Consider the following 23,248-nt stretch of genomic DNA (forward strand, 5'->3'; position numbering starts at 1 on the left):
ACTCCAATGTATTAAGGATATAAGACATTAAACTTCTGACATCTCCAGGAGCTCCTGGAACAGCTCCTGATTTAAATTTTGGAAACTCCTTGGCCATTAGATTTGAAAACTGATTCATCATGAAAACTTTGTAAGTTCAACACAGCACAGAAATTCCTTCATCCTGGCAGGTTGGAAGTAATTAGGTTCATGAATAGAAGCTGCAGCCCAGCAAATATTTTCTCCAGATGTAGGCATTGATTTAGAGAAAAATACGACGTTGCCACTACAAGCAGTTTCATCCAGTTAAAGAAATCTTCCATCCTTTTTTTTCTTCTTCTAATCACCAAATCAAACTATAGGTTACTCAAAAGTATGTGACACAAACCAGTGATTTGAAAATTTTTCTCATGTTTATCTTTCTTCACTTGAATATACTCTTTTGGTTCCTTAGAGATGTTTCAAGATTTTCAACTATGAGGAGATTGGAATAGAACTCACTGGCATCTGATCCTTCTCTGCTTACTATGGTGTGCTATAATCAAAAATGTGGTAGCATTTCACTTTGTTTTACTAGTTGCTACCGTATTTTTAAGTGCGGTGGTTGCTATAATGCTATCTCTACAGTATCTGTTATTTTTCATCTTGTCCGTCTTCCAAGAAATCTGAATCAAGAATGCAAAATCAATGCAGAATCAAATTATAATTCATGAGCACTGTAATTTATTTTGCACATTTTTTTGCATGTGTTAGAATTTTACCATATCCAAATAGGAAAAATTCTTACTTCAAACCTTGTGCAACAGCTGTTAGTTTCGATAAAGATGCTAGATAGTGCTCAGGTAGATGAATGATCTTAATGGGTCCTAAGTGGTGGGCCTTTCTGCTCTGGCACTTGCACTGTGGAATCTTCTCCCGCAAGAGTATTACAATTACAATTATTTATTTATTGGCCAAATGTGATTGGACACTGATGGAATTTGTCTGTGGTGCATATGCTCTCAGTGTCATAAAAAGACAAGATACATTCGTCAAGAATCAGAAGGTACAACACTTAATGATAGTTATAGGGTACAAATAAGCAATCGAATCATACTAGGAAACTATCAATATAAATTGTAAGGGTACAGCAACGAGTTACAGTCATACAGTCATAAGTGGGAGGAGATGGGTGACAGCAATGATGAGAAGATTAATAGTAGTGCAGATTTAGTAAATAGTCTGACAGTGTTGAGGGAATTATTTGTTTAGCAGTGTGATGACATTCCGGAAAAAAATTGTTCTTGTGTCTAGTTCTTCTGGTGTGCAGTGCTCTATAGTGTCATTTTGAGGGTAGGAGTTGAAACAATTTATGTCCAGAATGCGAGGGTTATGTAAGCTTCTTCACTCCTGAGCTTTTGAAGGTCTCTCAAGACCTGGTTATGCCAATAGGCCTGGAGACCTCAGGGGATGGGGGAACTCCTGAAATGGCTCCATTATTACTAAGATCCCTCTACATATCATTTTCTTTTCCTGTTTTACTTCTGGTTCTATACTTTTTAATGCTCTTTTAATAATGATTTTATAATGGCTTAAGTTGATTGCTTTATTTATTTACTGTTTTATTGGATTGTATACTGTAGTAACTAGTAAAAATAAGTGAAATGCTACCAAATTTCTCATTATAGCCAGGGGTGGGATTCTACTGGTTCGAACCAGTTCGAGAAAACTGATAGCTCCAACAATCAGCTGGGAGAGAACTGGTTCTCCCCAACGTTCAGATGGGCCCACCTGTCCGCCCGCGCTTAATCCTGACCTTTATCTTCTCAGCTGATTCGCATGGTAGAGCAGCGCGAATCAGCTGTGTTACTCCTCCGAAGAAACCAGGAAGTGAAGATTTCTTGAAACGGGCATGGGCACACGTGAAGCATGTGTGCGCAGATGATCACCGAACCAGTTGTTAAACTGGGAGGATCCCACCACTGATTATAGCACAGCATACACCGCTTTCCATGGCCAAATAAATTTGATTAGTAAATTTACAAGTAACAAGCCAAGAGTGTCACCTGGATAATCTTCCTACGTTGGATTTACAAAAAACGCTTCTTTTTTGAAGTTTTGAAGAATTTGGGGAGAAGAAAGAAAAAATGAAAAATAATAAATTTTTTGATTTGTCTGGTCTAGCTGTATCTTTCTGGCAACCCAGGTAGATGGGGGGAGGGGGGGAGGTCTTACAAGATCTGCATGTCTCAAATAGGCTATAAGTGAGCAACTATGAGCTAAATCTGGGAATGTAACATATTTTTCTAGCAAAATTATGAAATGGAAGACAAAAAACAAACAAACAAACAAACAAAAAACCCAACCCAGCAGCCTAAACAAAATTATTAGAAAAAGATAAAATACCTTTGCCTTAAAAATTCACCATTCTGCAATTTTTTTTATCTAGAATAATTGTTTTTTGGAAGTTAAGAAGCCAAAACTGCTTTCTGGGAAAATATTCTCAGCTATGACAAATATTATTTTTTTTAAAAAGGAAGCCCATGTGGAACATTTGGATTTATTGTTAAGCTGTTTTATCTGAAAGTGATAATACAAGTTGGCCAGCATGAAATAATAAACATCATTAATTAAAACAAAGCATTTGGATATAATTCAATTGCCCTCCCTTTATTTTTATGTTGAGTATGAAAAATGTTAATACACTTGAAAATATTAAGTTCTCACCACTCACTCTGTATAAATTATGTTAGTTGGCAAGTACTGATCTTAGTTACTTGGCTAGTATTTGCAAGTGCAGTCTAATTATATGGCCTGATTTAGTAGTATATTTAACTGCTTCTCTAAATTTGAAAATCTTCTTGAGACTTTTGTACCAGTAGGTAAGCACAGAAATTGCTCATTCGTGTATGTAGTGGTTTAGGAAGCTGAACCTCCGAATGATGTCAAGAAGTTTAAAACAGTATTGCACCTGATCAAAAATTTACAGGATTAAGAGGTAGTTAGAATTTCATTACACCAGTTAAAAAGGTAAAAGAGGACTATCATAGTAGGCTATAATTTATATCTAATACAGAGATATTTTCCTATTAAAGAGAGTTCTCAGCTGAAACACCTTGCACTCAAATTTCTTCTGTCTTCATTGAGTTTTGCACTAGCATCTTCAAACCCAATCCTGATTAAATCCATTGGAATTTATGTCTAAAAAGGTTGCAAACTAACAGGAAAGGGAAGGTATGTGGGAAAAAATCCTAATGGTACTCTCAGTTTCTAAACCATTCTAAGGGTATCAGTTGCATTACATTTGCACTCATCTCATACAAACAGAAGTGATGGATAGTAACTGCTATATTTAGTTTAGACTTGATTCACCCAAAGTATCACTATTTTAGCTTTGTTCAAAAGCCAGCTGATAAATACTGATTTTCCAAAACCTGATTGATGGTCTTGCTTCAGGACAGGCAATTTTATAAAGACACAGTTGTGTCTGATGCAGCCACATAATTAGCTCAAGAATTGTTTGAGTTCTCTTCAGATTGTAAATTAGTGGCTACCTGATTCTAATCAGATGCAAAAGTAAAAGAAAGATTGGGGATGTGAAGTTTTCTGCTCCGGCATACAGTGCAAAGGTGTTACCTGCTAAGGCAGGGGTCTCCAACCTTAGTAACTTTAAGGTTTGTGGACTTCAACTCCCAGAGTTCCTCAGCCAGCTTTGCTGGCTGAGGAACTCTGGGAGTTGAAGTCCACAAGCCTTAAAGTTACTAAGGTTGGAGACCCCTGTGCTAAGGGACCTACCAAATTATAGAAACTGCAGAAAGTACTATACTGGTTACGCTGGTATCTTTAAAATTATTGATTTTAAACAAGATAAGGGAAGTCCTTCACAGGTACTCCTCAACTTACAACCATGATCGTTTGAAGTTACAATGGCTCTGAAAAATGGGACTTATGACCGTTTTTCACATTTATGACCCTTGCAGTTATCCCCACGCTTGTGTGATAAAAATCCAGATGCCTGCCAATGGGGTCGTGTGATCACCTTTTGGTCACCTGACAAGCAGTGTCAATGGGGAAGCCAGATTTGCTTAACAACCATATTAAAAGCCGTGGTGGTGCAGTGGTTAGAATACGGTATTGCAGGCTAATTCTGCTGACTGCCATTTGCCAGCAGTTTGGCAGTTCGATTCTGATCAGCTCAAGATTAATTCAGCCTTACATCCTTCTGAGGTCAGTAAAATGAGGACCCAGATTGTTAGGGACAATATGTTGACTCTGTAAACCTCTTCAAGAGGGCTGTAAAGCATTGTAAAGCGGTATGTAAGTCTAAGCGCTACTGTTACTGCTACTAATGTAACAGCTGCAGTGACTCATTTAACAACTATGGCAAGAAAGATTGTAAAATGTGGCAAAACTCACAGAAATTTTGGACTCTATTGTGGTCATAAGTCGAGGACTACTTGTAACTATAACTGTACAACTCTATTATAGCTTACATAGCAATAGTGTGTAGAGCAGTATACTTATATACTGCTCTATAGTGCTTTATAGCACTCTCTGGGCAGTTATCAATTTCAGTCTATTGCCCCCAACAATCTGGGTTCTCATTTTACCAACCTCAGAAGGCTGGCGAGCCACATAATTAGCTCTAAAATTACTTGATTTCTCTTCAGATTGCTGTATGTTATACATATCCTGATAATTAAATAGGTATCTGAATTAAGTCTTTGTAATTTTCTGTACTTTTGCACCAGTTTCTGCTATAAAAACTCAAAAGCTTATTGACTTTCCTCTTCAACAAACAGTCTTGATTAGCAACTAATTGTAGTGTATTATTTTGGAAAATTATTCAGAAAATAGAAAACCAAGAGGGACAAAAATAATTAAGAAACTGAAACCTCATGCTCCAAAATCACAATACAGAGAGCATTTTGAAGCCAGGGGTCTTTTCTCAATAATATTTTGGTTGAGATAAAAAAAATGCCCTCAAGTTGAGCTAGCTGGGACCACACACATATATACACAGCACTATAAATTAAGCACGAAGTTTGGCACATTTAAGGTCGTATCAGCTCAAGTGACTATGAGAAACTAATTGGGGACAAATCTAGATAGAGAAATTGGGTTACCACTGAATTTCCTATTGCTTAGGTTGATATAATTCCTCCTGGATATTAAAATAATATCTGAAAAGGTAGAAACAATCTTTGATAAAGGTGCATTTGTTTAATGCAAAAAGATAAATAGTTGAATATCATAGAAAATCTTGACAGTGCTGAACATACTGCAATTGTGTTGAATGGTTAACATATCATTTAACTATCTATTATAACCTATCTAAGATTGTATCAATTACAGCCATCAATAGCATTTTAAGAATGGTACACATCTATTTCATTTAAAAATAAAAGACTCTCATAACTATTTTTAGAACTCTCATAATAGCATAAGAGGTTCCCCTTGAATACCATAAAAAAAAAAAATCAACCTGGGAGGGTGATTTAGGATCTGAATCCTGCTGGAATTCTTTTTGGCACAATATGTTTTTGCCTAACTTTCCATAGGCCATCAAAATCGGCATAATGATAATCTATAGATGTAATTATATAAATTGCAACTTAGATTTATCTACCGCTTCATAGTGTGTTGTAGCCCTCTTTAAGGAGTTTACAGAGTCAACGTATTGCCCCCAATAATCTGGGTCATCCCCGGAAGGATGGATGATTGAGTCACCCTTGAGCCAGTCAGAATTGAACTCCTGGCAGTGAGCAGTAATTAGCCTACAATACTGCATTCTATCCACTATGTCACCATTGCCCAGTAGATTGTGCAATTTGATGGCAATGTGCAATCGTTCATTCTTTTGGGTTGAATATTTTAGAGCAGGGCTGTCAAACTCGCGGTCTGCGAGACAGATGTGTCACATGCTGGCCACACCCACGCCCGGTTTAGCGAAGGGGAAAAAATACCCGATACATCACATGATGACACCATGATGACACGAGTTTGACACTCCTGTTTTAGAGCAATTGAGAAAATCATCCAATAGCCTTTCCCAAAGAATCCAGCTTTTGGTTTATTTATCTATATTTTATTCAGTTCCTGTTGTTACATTCTACAGTTGTGAAAAACAAAATACTTGAAACTAATAAAAATTTTGCACTGGAACAGTAATATCTGAAAAATGGAAATACTGATTGGGCTGAGATAATAATACAAGAAAACCTGGAGAGTTTTTCCATTAGATCCTATTCCTTATTTATGTTATAGTTATGTTCACAGTATGTTTTTAACCAATTAGCATTTTCTTCACAACTACACTTATGGAGTAAAAATTAATCCTAAAAAAATCAGTCGTTCCACGGATCTATCTGGTTTCATTCTGTGTAACATCTCTACGAGTTATATGTTAAGTAAAAGACAGCTGGAAAATATTTCTTGTTTTCATCAAGCCTTCTGTCTACTATCAACATCTGCTCAGAATAAGCTTTGTGCAGTAGCAGTGCAGGTTCACTTTTTTCTTGTTATTTAACAAAACCGACACATTAAGGTACGTTTATACCACTGTCTTGTTCTTACACGGTAGCTTTTCTGAGATTCATAATTGGATCATAAATATTCAGAAATGATTCCTTTTTTTGCTTAAGCAAATATTATATTTATAGTAAGATCTGTTTCCTATGGAGTTTTTTTTTAATCAAACTGCTTATTTCTTTCTGCGTGTTTTGCTATATGTATTGTGTCAAGAGAGAACAAGAAATAAATAACATCTACATTTATATCCACCTGTTTATTCATTCAAGAGGGTCATCTTCCATCTAAGTAGATCATCTCTCAAAGCAACTGGAAGTAGTCTCCAGTGATATTTGTTAAATATTTGATGGAAAGAGTATAGAATAATGAATTAAAGGAAATATAAGTTGGGATTCACGAGATGGGAATTCTCATCATATACATCCAACATGGTGATAGCATGGGAGTGGTAACCTACACATCTTTAGGTTGTCAGTTTGGGGTGGGGGGAATACATGCTAACTGTGAAAATAGAGCACGCTAAGTGCCCATTGTATTCTGAATTTAATGAAAGAGGAATTAAACTGAGAAAAGAAAATGGTGCAATTGGGTAGCAAATTAAAATGCTCCATTCTGCAACATTTTACAGGCCCCATTTGCTATACTGTTTAAGTAAACAACTGAAGAAGACAGAAGTTCTAAATAATAATAATATTCTATGGATTATTGAATTAATAATTGTTATTATTAATAATAATAATTTAATTATTAATTAATAATAATCTATAGATTATTGAACACCACTTCATCTTATACATTTGTGATCCTGAATAGCTTCAACTAAGGAAACTTATCTATTATGAAAACAGCATTTTCCAATTCAATCTGCACCTTGCCAGCTGCCCCAAACTGCCCAATTCCATGTTCACATGCTAAGCTTTTTCCTCCCTTCTTTTTTGAACTCATCTTGAACAATACTTCTTGCCAGATCCTTAGCTATGAGGGGTCCTTGGTGATCTCTGAGCTTGGCTGTTTTCTTGCAGACGTTTCCTTACACTGATGATGTTATCTAGTTTGGGTAATGAAAAGTCTGCAACAAAACCACCAAGCTCAGAAAGCATTAAGGACCCTTCATTTGCGACCCTGAGCCACAAATATTCTCCTTTGTTAGATCCTTAGCTATTTCAACTTCTCCTTTCCTGTGAGGTTGTGTGTGTGTGTGTGTGTGTGTGTGTGTGTGTGTGTGTGTAAGAGAACGAGACTAATTTGTTCTCCAAGCTATTTGCCCATCCTCAAGTTATCAGCCACAAGTAAAGCTTTGTATGAATAGCAGATAACACAACAAGGTAACAGATGTTTCATCTTTTCCATTCTGTCGGAGAAAGGAAGTCTAGTCAGGTATGTTGCGCGTGAATTTAAGAGTGGCAAGGTAAGGTGGTGGTGAGGGTTTAAAATTCTAGAACAGTGGTAGTCAACGTGGTCCCTACCGCCCACTAGTGGGCATTCCAGCTTTCATGGTGGGCGGTAGGGGTTTTGCCCGATTTATTTATTTATTTTATTTATTTATTTTTCATATTTGTATACCGCCCTATCTCCCTAGGGACTCGGGGCGGTTCACAGGCAATTAAAAATACATATAAATACAAGTTAAAATGACAGTTAAAAAACTTATTCTATAGCCCATTATTAAAAAACAATATAAAAAATAAAAACCCGTTTAAAACCAATACTGAAGCACTTTCCTTTTTTTTAATTTAATTGACTTTTTTAAAAAAAATTCATAGCATTATTTAAAAACATTTTCATTAGGTTTTTATAAAATTCCCCGTGACAATTTAAATTTCTGAAAATATACTATTTGTATCGCCCACACATAAGTTTAATTCACGTTACATAAGTGAAACTAAATGGCGCTATAGTGTGACCGCAAACAAAAAAGCCTCGTCCCAGAATAGCTCGCGCATCTCCCCCCACACCACCCAGCTATAACAGACAAGCAGAGCTGGTAGCCGGCGCCTCCCCTCCCAAACCCAATCCATGATGCGTGAGAAGCATGTGCAGATGACTATACATGGCGTATTACTGTGGAACTGGTGGGCGGTTAGAAAATTTTACTACTAACAGAGATACAAAAGTGGGCGGTATGTATAAAAAGGTTGACTACAACTGTTCTAGAACAACTGATGGATAGTATACTTCCAGATTTTTTTTCAGCTGAACCTTGCAAAAAGCTCAAGCATTCAGGCTTTTGTTTGGCTGAAATAGTCTGGCTGAATTTCTGAGTCCCAGTATGTTTGTTAAATATATTATTCCCTCGTGTTTCTGTTTTGTGTACATCGCTATCGGAAGAAAAGATTATTTTTGCTGTGGGCATGCTTCCGTGGCTGAGGGAAAATACGCTCCAAATATTTTGCTTAAAAAAGTATCTTCCTGCTAAGAAAGGTGAGAAAGATAAGGCTGGAGACCACATGGAGTGGTGGGAAACCACTCCACAAGTTTTTGCTTTTAGTAAATTGGTGTTTTGTTGTGCACTGCAGCTGTTTTGTGAATGAGCATGTCCTCCATAGCAGGCATTTCTGTAAAAATGCTCACTGCTTCAAAATTTTAAAAGCGTTCACTGATTCAAATGGATTTCATATTTCCTATTAAAAACAACAACAACACAAGAGGTGCCTAGACTAATCACTTTGACAGGACTCTGCATGAAAAGTGAAATAAATCAAATACATTCTCTGAGGAGAGAAATGGGATATCGGGTAGTATCTGTCTTCTTATTCCCTGAGGGATTTGGGTATTATGCAGTTTATAACAGTCTCCGCTTTTCCTCGAATTGTGTTAGTGTTATCTTTGTAACAAAGAGGCAAGCAGCAGCCTTATAACTAGAAATTTCCCTTTTGTCCCCCTCTTCACTACAGGTAGTCCTCGACTTCCAACAGCTCATTTAGTGACTATTCAAAGTTGCTACAGCACTGAAAAAAAGTAATATGACCATTTTTCACCCTTACGATTGTTGCTGTGGTCACAAAATTCAGATGCTTGGCAACTGGTTCATATTTAGCAATAGCAATAGCACTTAGACTTATATACCGCTTTACAGTGCTTTACAGCCCTCTCTAAGCAGTTTACACAGTCAACCTATTGCCCCCAACAATCTGGGTCCTCATTTTACCAACCTCGGAAGGATGGAAGGCTGAGTCACCCTTAAATCTGGTGAGATTCAATTTGTCAAATTGCAGGCAGTCGGCAGTCAGCAGAAGTAGCCTGTAGTACTGCACCATTGCGCCACCAAGGTTCTTATTTATGATGGTTGCAGTGTCTTGGGGTCAGTTGATCAGCTTTTTGCGACCTTCTGGCAAATAAAGTCAATAGGGGATCCACTTATCAACCATGTCACTAACTTAACAAATGCAATGATTCACTTAACAATTGTGGCAAGAAAAGCCGTAAAATGGGGCAAACTCACTTAACAGTAGAACCCAGCAGGTAGAACCCAGCAGGTTATTTCACTTAGCCACATATATGTTGGGCTCAATTTGTGGTCATAACTCAAGGACTACCTGTACATGAACTGCAAAAGGAGAAGTAGAACCCAGCAGGTTATTTTTGATAGGAAGAATAAATATGGAACTGTGTTATGTCTCTTGTCTCTGAATTAGCGAATGCAAAACAATCTGGTACTGAATTACTATAAGTTGTTTATTATAGAAGAGCGATGGCTTTTAAATATTCCAGCATCTCTTATGACTTGAGGCGAAGGAGAAAAACACCTTGCCCGAAATTGACTGAGAGAAAACACCAAGTACTTCACCATCTTGCATCCTGTCTGTCTGGGCAATTGTAGCTGCCAAAAGATTCCTCGAGTTGCAGAAAACATCGCCTTTTTTGCAGGGACAGCATCGAGATTTTGCTCTCCCAGCAGAGGCAACATGCCAAGGACTTCATCACCAGACATCAGTCTTCTGGGGCTCACGCTTAAAAGGAAAGCTGCACAGAGACGACTTGCTTGCTGACAGCATTGGCAGAGAAAGGATGTCATGAAAAGGGCTGCCCCACTGGGAGCTCCTTAAGAGGATTTGGGGCCAAAGGCAATCCACTCTCATTCTTCCTATTTTATGTATAGTTGGGTTCCGGAAGGAAGGGAGGGATGGAGGAAGTGGTGCTTTCAGTCACAGAGCAATCTGGGTTTCTGTTCTTGTCTGTGTTCAGATATCCATTGGGGGAATGGGGGAGAGAGTCAAGATGGAGTAGCCCAAGAATGAGTACAGGAAGTCCTCAACTTACGACCACAATTGAGCCCAAAACCTACGTTGCTAAGTGAAACATTTGTTAAGTGTGTTTTTGCCCCCTTTTACAACACTTCTTGCCACATTTGTGAAGTGATTAACTGCAGTTGTTAAATTAGTAATATGGTTGTTAAGGGAATCTTGGTTTCCCCATTAGAAGCTTTGCTTCTCAGAAGGTCGCAAAAGGTGATCACATGAACCCGGGACACTGCAATGTGAGTCAATTGTCAAGCATCCCAATGTAAATCACGTGACCATGGGGAATGCTGCAACGATCATAAGTGAGAAAAATGGTTATAAGTCACTTTTTTCAGAGCCGTTGTAACTGTGAATGGTCACTGAGCAAACTGTTGTAAATCAAGAACTACCTGTATGTATATAATAACCTGCATACACACACGTGTATGTATGTATGTATGTATGTGTGTGTGTATATATGTGTGTGTATGTGTATATATATAAATATGCATATGTGTGTATGTGTATATGTGTGTGTGTGCGTATGCATATACACATATACATATACATGTGTATGTGTATATAAGGTAAAGGTAAAGGTTCCCCTCGCACATACGTGCTAGTTGTTGCCGACTCTAGGGGGCAGTGCTCACCTCCGTTTCAAAGCTGAAGAGCCAGCGCTGTCCGAAGACATCTCTGTGGTCATGTGGCCAGCATGACTCAACGCCAAAGGCGCACGGAACGCTGTTACCTTCCCACCAAAGGGGTTCCCTATTTTTTCTACTTGCATTTTTACGTGTTTTCGAAAATGCTAGGTTGACAGAAGCTGGGACAAGTAACAGGAGCTCACCCCGTTACACGGCAGCACTAGGGATTCGAACCGCTGAGCTGCCGACCTTTCGATCAACAAACTCAACGTCCTAGCCCCTGAGCCACCGCGTCCCTATATGTGTATATATATGTATATTAAAAAATGAGAGCCTGCAATCTAACTATTACAAGAAAAAAAACAAATAGGCTGAGCACTAACTATTCTTGCTTTCTTCAAACTGTAGTTGAATCAAGGAAGTTTAAGTAGCTGCTAGAGAGACTCTTGTAAAGAGGTCTCCTTTGTCAGGCCTAGTGGAGACAGCCTTTTCTTACCTCATTCATACCCAATAGAATACATTCTCTGGAAAGCAATATTTGTCCTCCATTCTTAATGGAGACAAACCTTATCTGTCAGATTTTGTTACCCAATTTTAGCTTATAAACCATGTATTTAATGTATTTTTAAAACTTTTTAGTTTTTTTAATGATTGTTAGCATCCATTTGAATAAAGATATAAATTGAAGCTTTAAGCACTTAAGTAGAAGAATAGTTCCTTTTTGTCTTTTTTTAGCAACAGGGAGGAGCCCTTCAGGCTAGAATTTAGGAATTACTGGCAGGACTAGATGCGTATAGAGAGATAGCTAATATTTGCTTCTGGCATGCTGTATGTGATTTTTCAGGTTCTGTAGCAGAGGTCTGGCACACATACCTCTGGAATAAAAAATATGGGATAGTTATGGGTATGGAAACTTTATCTTGAGCTTGCAAAAAAAAAATAATACTGTCTATTTGGATGTCTTTCATCTTATATTTATTCAAGAAATTTCCAGATGGAGCTAAATGTTCTTCAAAGGTTCACATGAAACCATTCATTTGTCATATGAACAGAAGTAAAGACTGATAACCGTAGTAAAATACCCAGTGAATTTATATTTTGAATTGCACAAGATGTCTACAAATGCATAATACAAGGCAAAACTCTCAAGAAAACATTTCTTTTTAAAAAAGGCAAAACAGTTCATTTATTCATGTGGCATAAACAGTCCAAACTGTAACAAATACAATTTAAGGGTGTCAAACTTGATGTCATTGAGGGCCGCATCAGGGTTGTGTTTGACCTGAGGGACGCGTGGGCAGGGTGGGCATGGGCAGCTTGACATCACTCATGTTGGGGGCGCTAGTGGTGGCCCGAGTGCTCTGCCAGCAAAAATGGGTTCCTGAGCTCCGTTTCCAGCTGCGACAGCCTCCTGCAACTTGCGTGGCCCTCCCGAGCTCCGTTTTTGCTGGCAGAGGCACCGCAGGCTGGTCCTTCCCTGTGTCCAGGGTGGCCCCCACGGGCCAGATCTAAGCACCCTGTGGGCTGGATCCTGCCCGCAGGCCCTGAGTTTGATACCCCTGATTTAGAAAGACAATGTTATAAAAATGCAAGAATCATGGTTTTAGCCAAAGGGAAAATTAATTTTCAGCATGATATCAACATCCTTTATAGAGCCATGGTGATGCCGTGGTTAAAATGCAGTATTGCGGGCTAATTCTGCCAACTGCCAGCATTTCGATCGTAACTGGCTCAAGGTTGATTCAGCCTTCTATCTAGTGGTGAAATGTAAAATTTGTTACTACTGGTACTGTGAGCGTGGCTTGGTGGGTGGGTGGGGTTAATGTGACTGGGTGGGCGTGGCCAACTTTTTTTTAACTTTTAAAAGCACTTTTTCTACAACCTCTTCAGCTGAAGAGGTTGTAGAAAAAATGCTTTTAAAAGGCTCTGGTGATCTCAGCTAAGTTGCCTGATGGTCAGAGGCTTTTAAAAGCATTTTTTTACAACCTCTTCGGCCGAAAAATGCTTTTAAAAGGCTCCGAAGATCCCAGCTGAGCCACGCGATCATCAGAGCCTTTCTTTTTAACTTTTAAAAGCATTTTTTCAGCCGAAGAAAAAATGCTTTTAAAAATTAAAAAAAACACCCTCTGGTGATCGCGTGGCTCAGCTGGGCATGGGGGGGGGGGCAGGGATTTTTGCTACCAGTTCTCTGAACCACCCACCACCATCGCTACCGGATCCGGCGATCTGGTCCGAACTGGGAGCAGTTCACCCCTGCTTCCATCTTTCCGAAGTTGATAAAATGAGATTGTTGGGGGCAATATGCTGACACTGTAAATCACTTAGAGAGGGCTGTGAAGTGATATATAAGCCTAAGTGCTATTGCTATCCTTAACATTTACGGAAGCAATTCATGCTGATTTTATCAAACATGAAGTCTCAAATGTTGACTTTTGTAGACTGGAAAACTATAAGGAGAAGTTTGTTTGTTTTTTAAAAAAAAAGGATGCTGGAAGGGGTGTTGTAGTGCCAGCTCTACCCCTTTTGTACATGCAGACAGCAATGAAAGAAGTACAAAATGGATGGGATTTGTATTACAACATCATTTTTGCTATCTTGCCCTTTTGGACAGCTGTCACGTTGCAGATGCAACTATTTGTGTTGATGATTTAAGCTCGATCTTTGCACCTGGTAGAAGGAGTTCCCTTCCATGCACAGGAAGGAGCTGATATCCTTCAGCAGGCAGCTTTTTCAGCCAGCTCTTTCACCCTAACCCTATAGAGAAGAAAGACCCCAAATCCAAGCAGAATTTTCAGCCCCTGAATGGAAAGGCAGCATGGTAAAAAAGGAACATGGGGTATCTTAGTAGGATGGTGAGTCCCCGGCAAGAAGGGCAGAGGATGTGTGTAAATCAAGGGTGGGTTTCACTTACCTTTACCACTGGTTTGCCCCGTGCACGTACACACACTCGCTTCGCACGCTGTCCATGCATGTGCCTGACCTTCAGCCAGTGATGGGATTCAGCCAGTTCGCACCACTTTGGGAGGACTGGTTGTTAATTTTCTGAGCAGTTTTGTGAACTGGTTGTTGGAAGAAATCATTAGGGCAGAGAACTGGTTGTTAAATTATTTGAATCCCACCACTGCCTTCAGCGTATGCGCTTTGCTCGCTTATGCACCTTCTACATATGCACCTGGCCTCGAAAACATGGCTAAATAGCACAACTTGGAGCCAAAGCGGGTGGCTTCCAGTTCTAACTGTAGTCACAAATCGAGGACTATGTGTAAACCCATTAAAATTAAATAAATCGTGGAAGCTGGCAAGGAATTCACTTAGTATATCATACCATTAATTTGAATTAAGAAAACATGATTACTTACATTCATATTCCTATCCCAGATCTGGATGGACCCATCTTGGCAGCCAGCTGCAATAAGTTTACCATCTCTGCTGTAGGTGCAGCTTGTTGGAATCACCCTTTTACCTTGAGCTGAACGTGGTTTAAACACAGTTTTATGGTTTTTCTCATTAGTGACATCCCATGTCCTTACAGTCCTAGGGAAAAAGCACAGAAATAATGCAAATCATTATGTATGGGTATGATGATAAGTACATTCTAATACATACCTATACATAATAAAAATATATACATGTATGTATGTATGTATGCATGCATGCATGCAAATATCTAATTTTCCTTATGATGCAAGCCATAAATACAACTAACTTTTAATTAATCAAATTAATAAAATATGAGTGATACGTATGTATCTCCCTCTTGTTAAGCCACATAGAGAACAGCTATAAGGTGAATCTGTCAAATTCTTTTTTTCAAGTGGATTTTGCTTCAAATTCTATCCAATGCTAAATTTTAACCTGGCAACTACTGAGTTCTTACAGATCTTGAAAATCTTTAAAGAAAAAAACAATAAAACAGAAGTTACAATAAGCAAAAATCAAATACCCAAAGAATCATGGTGGTAGAATGGTTAATGGGATCAGAGACCCAGTTCAAGTCCATCATCAGCCACAGAGACTCAGATAGATAGATAAATAGATAAGATAGATAGATAGATAGACAGACAGACAGATTTAACTGCATAAAGTACCTATGATTCACCTTTCTGATCTGCTGTCTTGAGAAGGCAGTGAACATGGAAGTAATATTCCAGATCCAGAATTTGATACAAAATTCAGTGATGAACAGTCAAACGATAAATGGGACCTAAGTGGGACCTAATTTTTTTTTTTATTGGCCAAGTGTGATTGGACACACAAGGAATTTGTCTTGGTGCATATGCTCTCAGTGTACATAAAAGAAAAGATACCTTCCTCAAGGTACAACATTTACACACAAATGATGGTCAATACATCAATATAAATCATAAGGATTACCAGCAACAAAGTTACAGTCATACAGTCATAAATGGAAAGAGATTGGTGATGGGAACGATGAGAAGATTAATAGTAGTGCAGATTTAGTAAATAGTTTGACAGTGTTGAGGGAATTATTTGTTTAGCGGAGTGATGGCCTTCAGGAAAAACCTGTTCTTGTGTCTAGTTGTTCTAGTTGTTTTTAAATAAAAAAAACGGCTAAGCATGAAGAGATTTTCCTTTCATTTCACTTTTCCTCTGCTTTTCCATACATTTCTTTATTTGTTTAATGCGTAACTATTCCTCTTGACTTAGCCAGTGAAACATGGTGGATTAAGAACAATGGGAAAGAACCACCTCCTGAAATTAATCAGGTCAGTATCTTTTCAGTGCCTGAATGAAAGATTGCTTGTGAACCTCACAGATATTATATTGCAATTTTAAGGCAAAGATGGAGAATCTCTAGCCTGCAGATGTAGTTTTGAAACTACAAAGCCCAGAATTACTATCAGCTGGCTCAGTAGTGGGAGTATAGGATCCCCATTGTTGCTGTATGGGAATAAAAATGGGATAAAAGGGCACAAAATAAAATATGCAAAGTATGTTATCTAATAGATGGGGATTAATCCATCACTTTACTCTTTTTATAAACAGAACTGGAAAAAGAACTACATGACATTCTCTTCTTTATCTACATAATGTAGTATGTGCATTGCTTGGATTAATTAGAAAAATGCTAGCATTTGTAGAAACCAAACATAAAAATGAGCTGTCAAATTTTAACACAAGTCAGCCTAAAACACTGACCTTAGACAAAGTGCATTTAAATTCAGAGTTGTATCGGGATTAAAAACAAAACCCTGAAGATTACACAACACTTCTCAGCTCAGAAGGCTGACACGTAATGCAGAATACATACCCTGTTTATATGTAACTTGGGTTTTTTTTAAAGTGGTGGGTTCTCACATCTGTGGAGCAGATTCTATGAAATGCTTCTAAATGCCAAGAAGTGATTTGAAACAATTCTAAAAGGGATGGAAATAGTCTTTTGGAAGACAATGAGCATATATTCATGACCTGAGAATGTAAATAATTTTTGTATACAACTCAATGTTCCTGGGTTCAGTTTTAGGTCTCCTAAATTTGCATTTCCTTTTAGATTTACATGAATTCGTAGATAATGTGTTCCTCCTATCAGCTGTACATAGAAAAGAAAAAACTCAAGAGGCAGCCCTACTGTTACAAGTGATCATGGGGATTTAAAGAACTACATTTATTGTTGCCAAAATACATAACATAACATAACATAACATCAGAGTTGGAAGGGACCTTGGAGGCCTTCTAGTCCAACCCCCTGCCCAGGCAGGAAACCCTACACCATCTCAGTCAGATGGTTATCCAACATTTTCTTAAAAATTTCCAGTGTTGGAGCATTCACAACTTCTGCAGGCAAGTCGTTCCACTGATTAATTGTTCTAACTGTCAGGAAATTTCTCCTTAGTTCTAAGTTGCTTCTTTCCTTGATCAGTTTCCACCCATTGCTTCTTGTTCTACCCTCAGGTGCTCTGGAGAACAGCCCAACTCCCACTTCTCTGTGGCAGCCCCTGAGATATTGGAACACTGCTATCATGTCTCCCCTAGTCCTTCTTTTTGTTAAACTAGACATACCCAGTTCCTGCAACCGTTCTTCATATGTTTTATCCTCCAGTCCCCTAATCATCTTTGTTGCTCTTCTCTGCACTCTTTCTAGAGTCTCAACATCTTTTTTACATCGTGGCGACCAAAACTGGATCCAATATTCCAATATACCTCCCACTTCAAGTCAGGATTTATAACAAACACATCCCTCATGTATGACTAAGTGCAGGTAGTCCTCAACTTACAACCATAACTGTGTCCAAAATTACAGTTGTAAGCAGTACTGATTGTTAAGCAGGTCACCACATAACTATTCCTGATTTCACAACACTTTTTGTGGCAGTTGTTAAGCAATCATTAAGTGAACCCATGGGCATTTTTTGCCCAAAACAGGAAGTATATGAATTTCTGGTCAAAAACATTGCAAATTACAGTTATGTGACTGCAGAACAAATGCAAATGGCCATAAATGAGGGTCAGTAGCTAAATGCCAAAAATTTAATCATGTAGCCAAATTTCAAATCCAGGTCTGGGAAGGCCAGTAAGTAGCCCTGGAAAGGCCGGTTGTAACTTTGAATGTTTACTAAATGACCATTCATAAGTCAGGGACTATCTGTATGATGAAACAGCAAACTACAAATACTTTGATACTAGGAAACAGAAAAAAAGATAAATTTAATATACACAATAAGCAAAATTAATGAAGCTAGTTGAAACGACTGGATGCAGATGAATGGAAAAAGAATGTTACATCACTATGACCAGGGTTCCAATTCTTCACTTCCAATTCTTTTATTAATTATTTTATCTACTATTGCAGGAAAATGGCAGGCCAGCATAAGATAGTAAACTTGAGTATTCAGTTCTGTGTCTTTGCCAATTAAATATGGAACTTTATGAATGTCTGCACTCTTAGAAAAGATTTTATTAGGTGATTCCTAACATCTTTTTAAAATAAGAGTCTGATGCATTATAAATACAAGATGCTGTAGTGTTACAGTTATCTTATAGCTTTGAAGACACAAAAGGCCAAAACAGAAGAACCCCAAAACAACAATGAAAGGCAGAGCTGTTTTCCATGCTTGTTTGGCAAAAGATTTTCTGAGTAAATTACGTACATAAAAACTCTGCATCTGAATGCAATTATAATAATATAGTCCAGGCTACAGAAGAATTCTTAATCGTATACTGAAACAAGTTAAAGATTAACAATAAACCAAAACTAGAAGAGAGACCCTCAACTAATAAATATTAATATCTATATATGTAAGAGTATTTTACTCATTCTTTGACTCATTGGGGTAGATTTGAATAATCAAGACTTGAATCTGTAATGTTATAGAGTGTTGGGGATGTTGAATATCCTTATAAAAAGGGCTTATTAGAGCCTTTTGTATTGAGAGAGAGAAAATAAATATTACAAATAATATATAAAAAATATAATTTTTTTCCCCCTCAACCTCTTTCTGAGTCAGAACTTTGGGATATTATAGACTCGTGATGGCGAAGCTATGGCACACATGCCGGAAGTGACATACAGAGCCATCTCTCCGGGCATGCCAGAGATCACCTGAATTTCCAGTTTCCGGCGCACATATGCATGCGCATTAGAAACCAGAAAACCAGGTAACCGGCATGCATGCACACACCGGAAACTGGAAGCTCAGCTTCCTGGCACACATATGCACGCCAGGGAGCTGTTCTTCTGGTTTCCAGTAAACCCGTACGTGCGAAGACCAGCTGAACCTGGAAGAGCAACAGGCAACGGCAGGCGTGCCCAGAGAGATGGCTCTGTTTGCCATTTCCGGCACGCGTGCCATAGGTTCACCATCAGAACTGCTCCTCCGGTTTACGGCGCTCCTACACGTGCACATGGGGAGCTGCTTTTCTGGTTTCTGGTGCTCCCCTCCCCCACACGTGTGCTCCCGTTTCAACACTTGGTGCCGAAAAGGTTTGCCAACACTGTTATAGACCATTGAGGCCTTACTGATATCCTCCTTCAGCTAAGAGAAGTTGCGTAGTCCTAGTTGTGAACAATCTATAACCTTTTAAATTTACAGGTCAGCACACACAGTATAGAAAGAGAACAGGCGATTTTCACAGCTCTACCCCCATATTTCTGTAACCTCCAGAATATTCTCTTAAGGAAGAGCTTGATTTCTGGATTATGCTGACAGTTGTACTTGCTGTATCTAATAAATGGAGGCTGGAGAGAAATGAGGGTGTGGTTTAATATGACCCATTTTCTCCCTATTCTGAGCATTTTACTGTCTCTGAATTGGATATCAACCAACTCTGAATCCCCCAATGTTGTTTGTATGGTTCCTCTCGTCCTCAGCCTGTTTGACTAATGACCAGAGGTTATCCACCATCAAGGGATCCATCCATGTGTGGGAAAGTCCATAGATAAAGATTCTCAAACATGATTATTCTACAAGCTGATGGGTTTATATATGATAGTCAGATGGCAGACAGACAGAGCCAGTCGATTTGGTGGTTAAAACATCAAAAGCAGCTGATTGTGAGTTCAAGTCCTCCTTTAGTCATGAAAGCCAGCTGGGTGACTTTAGGTAAGTCATTCTCTTTCAGCCGAACCCGTCTCACAGGGTTGTTGTGAGGAAAATAGGAGGAGGAAGGTATGGTGTATATATTCGCTGCCTTGAATCATTTGTAGAAATAATAAAGGCAGGGAATAAATAAAAGAGACGGGGGAGGGGGCGCCGGGGAAGAGTGAGAGCGAGAGATTCTTAAATAAAGTTTATTTACAAAACTTTCAACTTACCATACAAGAACATCATGTTCAGAGTCACAGAGCACAAACCTACAAAAACTGGAGCAAATTAGCTTGAAGAATGATTTGGTACTGCCTTCTGCCAAATAAATCCAGACTTTTGAACTCATCAAACAGTGCATAGAGGTGTCAGCATGGTAGAGTTCTAATACCACTACTGTTCAGAATATGAAAGAGATCCCAGGCTAATTCTTTTCGTGCACTTTTTTTTATATATATAGGGTGAACATGCCATAGATTATAAAACAATAAAGCAGCTCTTAACAGAGTCACGAAACAATTATGCAATTTCTAAATAAGTGACAAAAATCTGAACAACATCAGTCCAACTACCAAATCAAGAAGTATTCTTGAGAGGAAGAGAGAAGAGGGAGTCAAACTATTCTCCAAAGCACCTGAGGACAGGACAAGAAGCAATGGTTGGGCAACCTAGAACTAAGGAGACATTTCCTAACAAAAATGTTAGGAAAAACAATGAGTGAAATAAGTTGCCTCCAGAAGTTGTGGGTGCTCCAATCCTGGAAGTTTTCAAGAAGAGATTGGAGAACCCTTTGCCTGAAATGGTATAAGGCTTTCCGCCTGAGTAGGGGGTTGGACTCAAAGACCTCCAAGGTCCCTTCCAGCTCTGTTATTTGTTACTCGAATTCTGATTTCCATAGAATTTTGGAGATATATATTCTTACTAGAAATACAATAGAAAGAATCCTTCACATTTATTTGTAGGGGGGGGGGGGAAACAAGAGAACATACCACATGCTGTTTTAAGAGATCAACCAGGCTTTGTAAATGGGATCCATTCGTTTAATTTATCTAATTAGCTTTACTACACTAAAGAGAGGCATAAAATTTTAAAGTGCTCACAAATTTGGAGGAATAGCCAATATACACTCAAGGAATTCCTGTGCACAAAGCCACTAATTAACCTAAAACCACAAACAAATTTGAGAACCAAAGAGAACTGCACTCCTAAAGAATTATGGTTCCCTAAGTACAAGGAAAAGGTGTGTTGTTGTTGTTGTTTTTTACAAAGACAAGAGCTAGAGGCACAAGTTTATTCTTAAAGAATACAGAATATCAGAGTTGGAAGAGACCTTGAAGGTCTTCTAGTCCAATCCCAGGCCCAAGTAGTAGACCCAATTCCATCTCTTCTTAAAAACTTGCAGTATTGAAACACCCATAACTTCTAAAGCCATTCGATTGATTCATTGTTCTCACTGTCAGGAATTGTTTTCTTAATTCTAGGTTGAATCTCTCTTTGATAAGCTTCCATAGGTTACTTCTTATCCTGATCTCTGGTTCTTCAGAGAATAGATTAACCTACTCTTTTTTTGTGACACCCTCACAAATATTGGAAGACTGCTAACATGTTCATCATTGTCCACCATAGTCATCATAGCCCATTTTTTTAATCATTCTCCAATAACTTCTTTGATTAAATATATCTTATCAACGGTATACTGAATTTTTTTATATTTAATACAAGTGCTTGCTGGTCAAGCTAATGTCTCTTAGCATCAGACACTGAAAAATCAAAATATGGAAATATTTTTGCTAATAATATTCCATAAATTAGTGATGAACCTTCTGTACCTATAACTCAGTATTTCAGGAATCACAGGTTTTCAGACTTTGGCAGGATTAACACTGCTATTAACCTTGATCCTCTCTGAGCTTGGTTGTTTTCTTGCAGATGTTTCATTACTCAAGCCAGGTAACATCAGTACACAACTAAGCTCAGAGAGCATCAAGGACCCCTCATTTCAACCCTGAAGTTTATTTAATTGGTTGTGGTACATTATTGATATTATTTCAATAATTATTTCAATAAAAATTCAATAATTGACATTTCTGGATACAGGTAGTCCTGGATTAAAACCATTCATTTAGCAACTGTTCAAAATTACAACAGCACTGAAAAAAGTAACTTACAACTGGTCTTCACACATCACTGTATCTCCAGCAGGGGTGGATTTCAAAATTTTTTACCACCGGTTCTGTGGTTGTGGCTTGGTGGGTGTGGCTTGGTGGGCATGGCAGGGGAAGGTTATTGTAAAATCTCCATTCCCTCCCCAATCCAGGGGAAGGTTACTGCAAAATCCCCATTTCCTGTCGATCAGCTGGGACTTGGGAGGCAGAGAATAGATGGGGGCGGGGCCAGTCAGAATTTTTACTACCGGTTCTCCGAAATACTCAAAATTTCCACTACTGGTTCTCCAGAACTGGCCAGAACCTGCTGAAACCCACCTCTGATCTCCAGGGTCATGTGATCAAAATCTGGGCATTTGGAAGCTGTCTTGTATTTACACCAGTTGTACGGGCTCAGAGTGACTGCCATTTGCAACCTACCCAGCTGGCTTCTCACAAGCAAAGTCAATGGGGAAAGCAGGATTCACTTAATGACTGCATGTTTCACTTAAGAACGGTAGGGATTCGCTTGACAATTGTGGCAAAAATGGTTGTAAAATCGGGTGTGACTCACTTAAGAACTGCCTTGTTAAGCAATGGAAATTCCAATTGTGGCCCTAAATTTAGGACTGCCTGTATTACAACAATGTAGTACAAAATGGCTCTCTGCAACCACTAAATCTCTGTTTCCTAATCTCATGAAAAAAATGAGAAAAAAACCACAAAGCAATACTTTACTATTGTTAAAGGGCAGTGGAAGGCTCAAAATACTTACAACTATTCTCCTGGATATGAAAAGACATACCAGGCAGTTGTGTTTTGCAAGGGGTCTAATTATTATAATTAAGGAGATATTTGAGAAATTTACTTTGAGTGACCATCAACAATTTAATCATAAACTAGTCTGATGCAGCACTGCACAAAGGAAAGTAAGAGTGAAACACTGAGAAAACGAAACAGTCCCTGAAGATCCTAATTAGCGAAGGCTGTAAATAACTTTGCAGTTTATTTGGGTTTAGAATTATCTCCACCGAAATCAGGACTTTGGACTGAGACTGACATGAAACAGCCATTACCCCTAAAAAACCCGATAAGGTTCTCAAAAGGAAATCTGTACAATGACAAACCTAAGCATTAGCCATTTGCTTTCATAGACCGATATACTGCCATCTTATTTCTCACCATCACAGGCAATTAAATTAACA

At 38.5% G+C, this 23,248-nt stretch overlaps 1 protein-coding gene across 1 annotated transcript in view; it reads right to left on the bottom strand.

The window, feature by feature from the left end:
- WDR70 (WD repeat domain 70) overlaps nt 1-23,248 on the bottom strand; it is a 147,727-nt gene that overhangs the window by 42,408 nt on the left and 82,071 nt on the right. The window contains exon 10 of the mRNA XM_058170695.1: nt 14,716-14,890. Coding sequence (XP_058026678.1) covers nt 14,716-14,890 — 175 coding nt within the window. The remainder of the gene's footprint in view (nt 1-14,715; nt 14,891-23,248) is intronic.

This window comes from Ahaetulla prasina, chromosome 2, assembly GCF_028640845.1.
Source record: "Ahaetulla prasina isolate Xishuangbanna chromosome 2, ASM2864084v1, whole genome shotgun sequence".
Taxonomy (NCBI): Eukaryota; Metazoa; Chordata; class Lepidosauria; order Squamata; family Colubridae; genus Ahaetulla; species Ahaetulla prasina.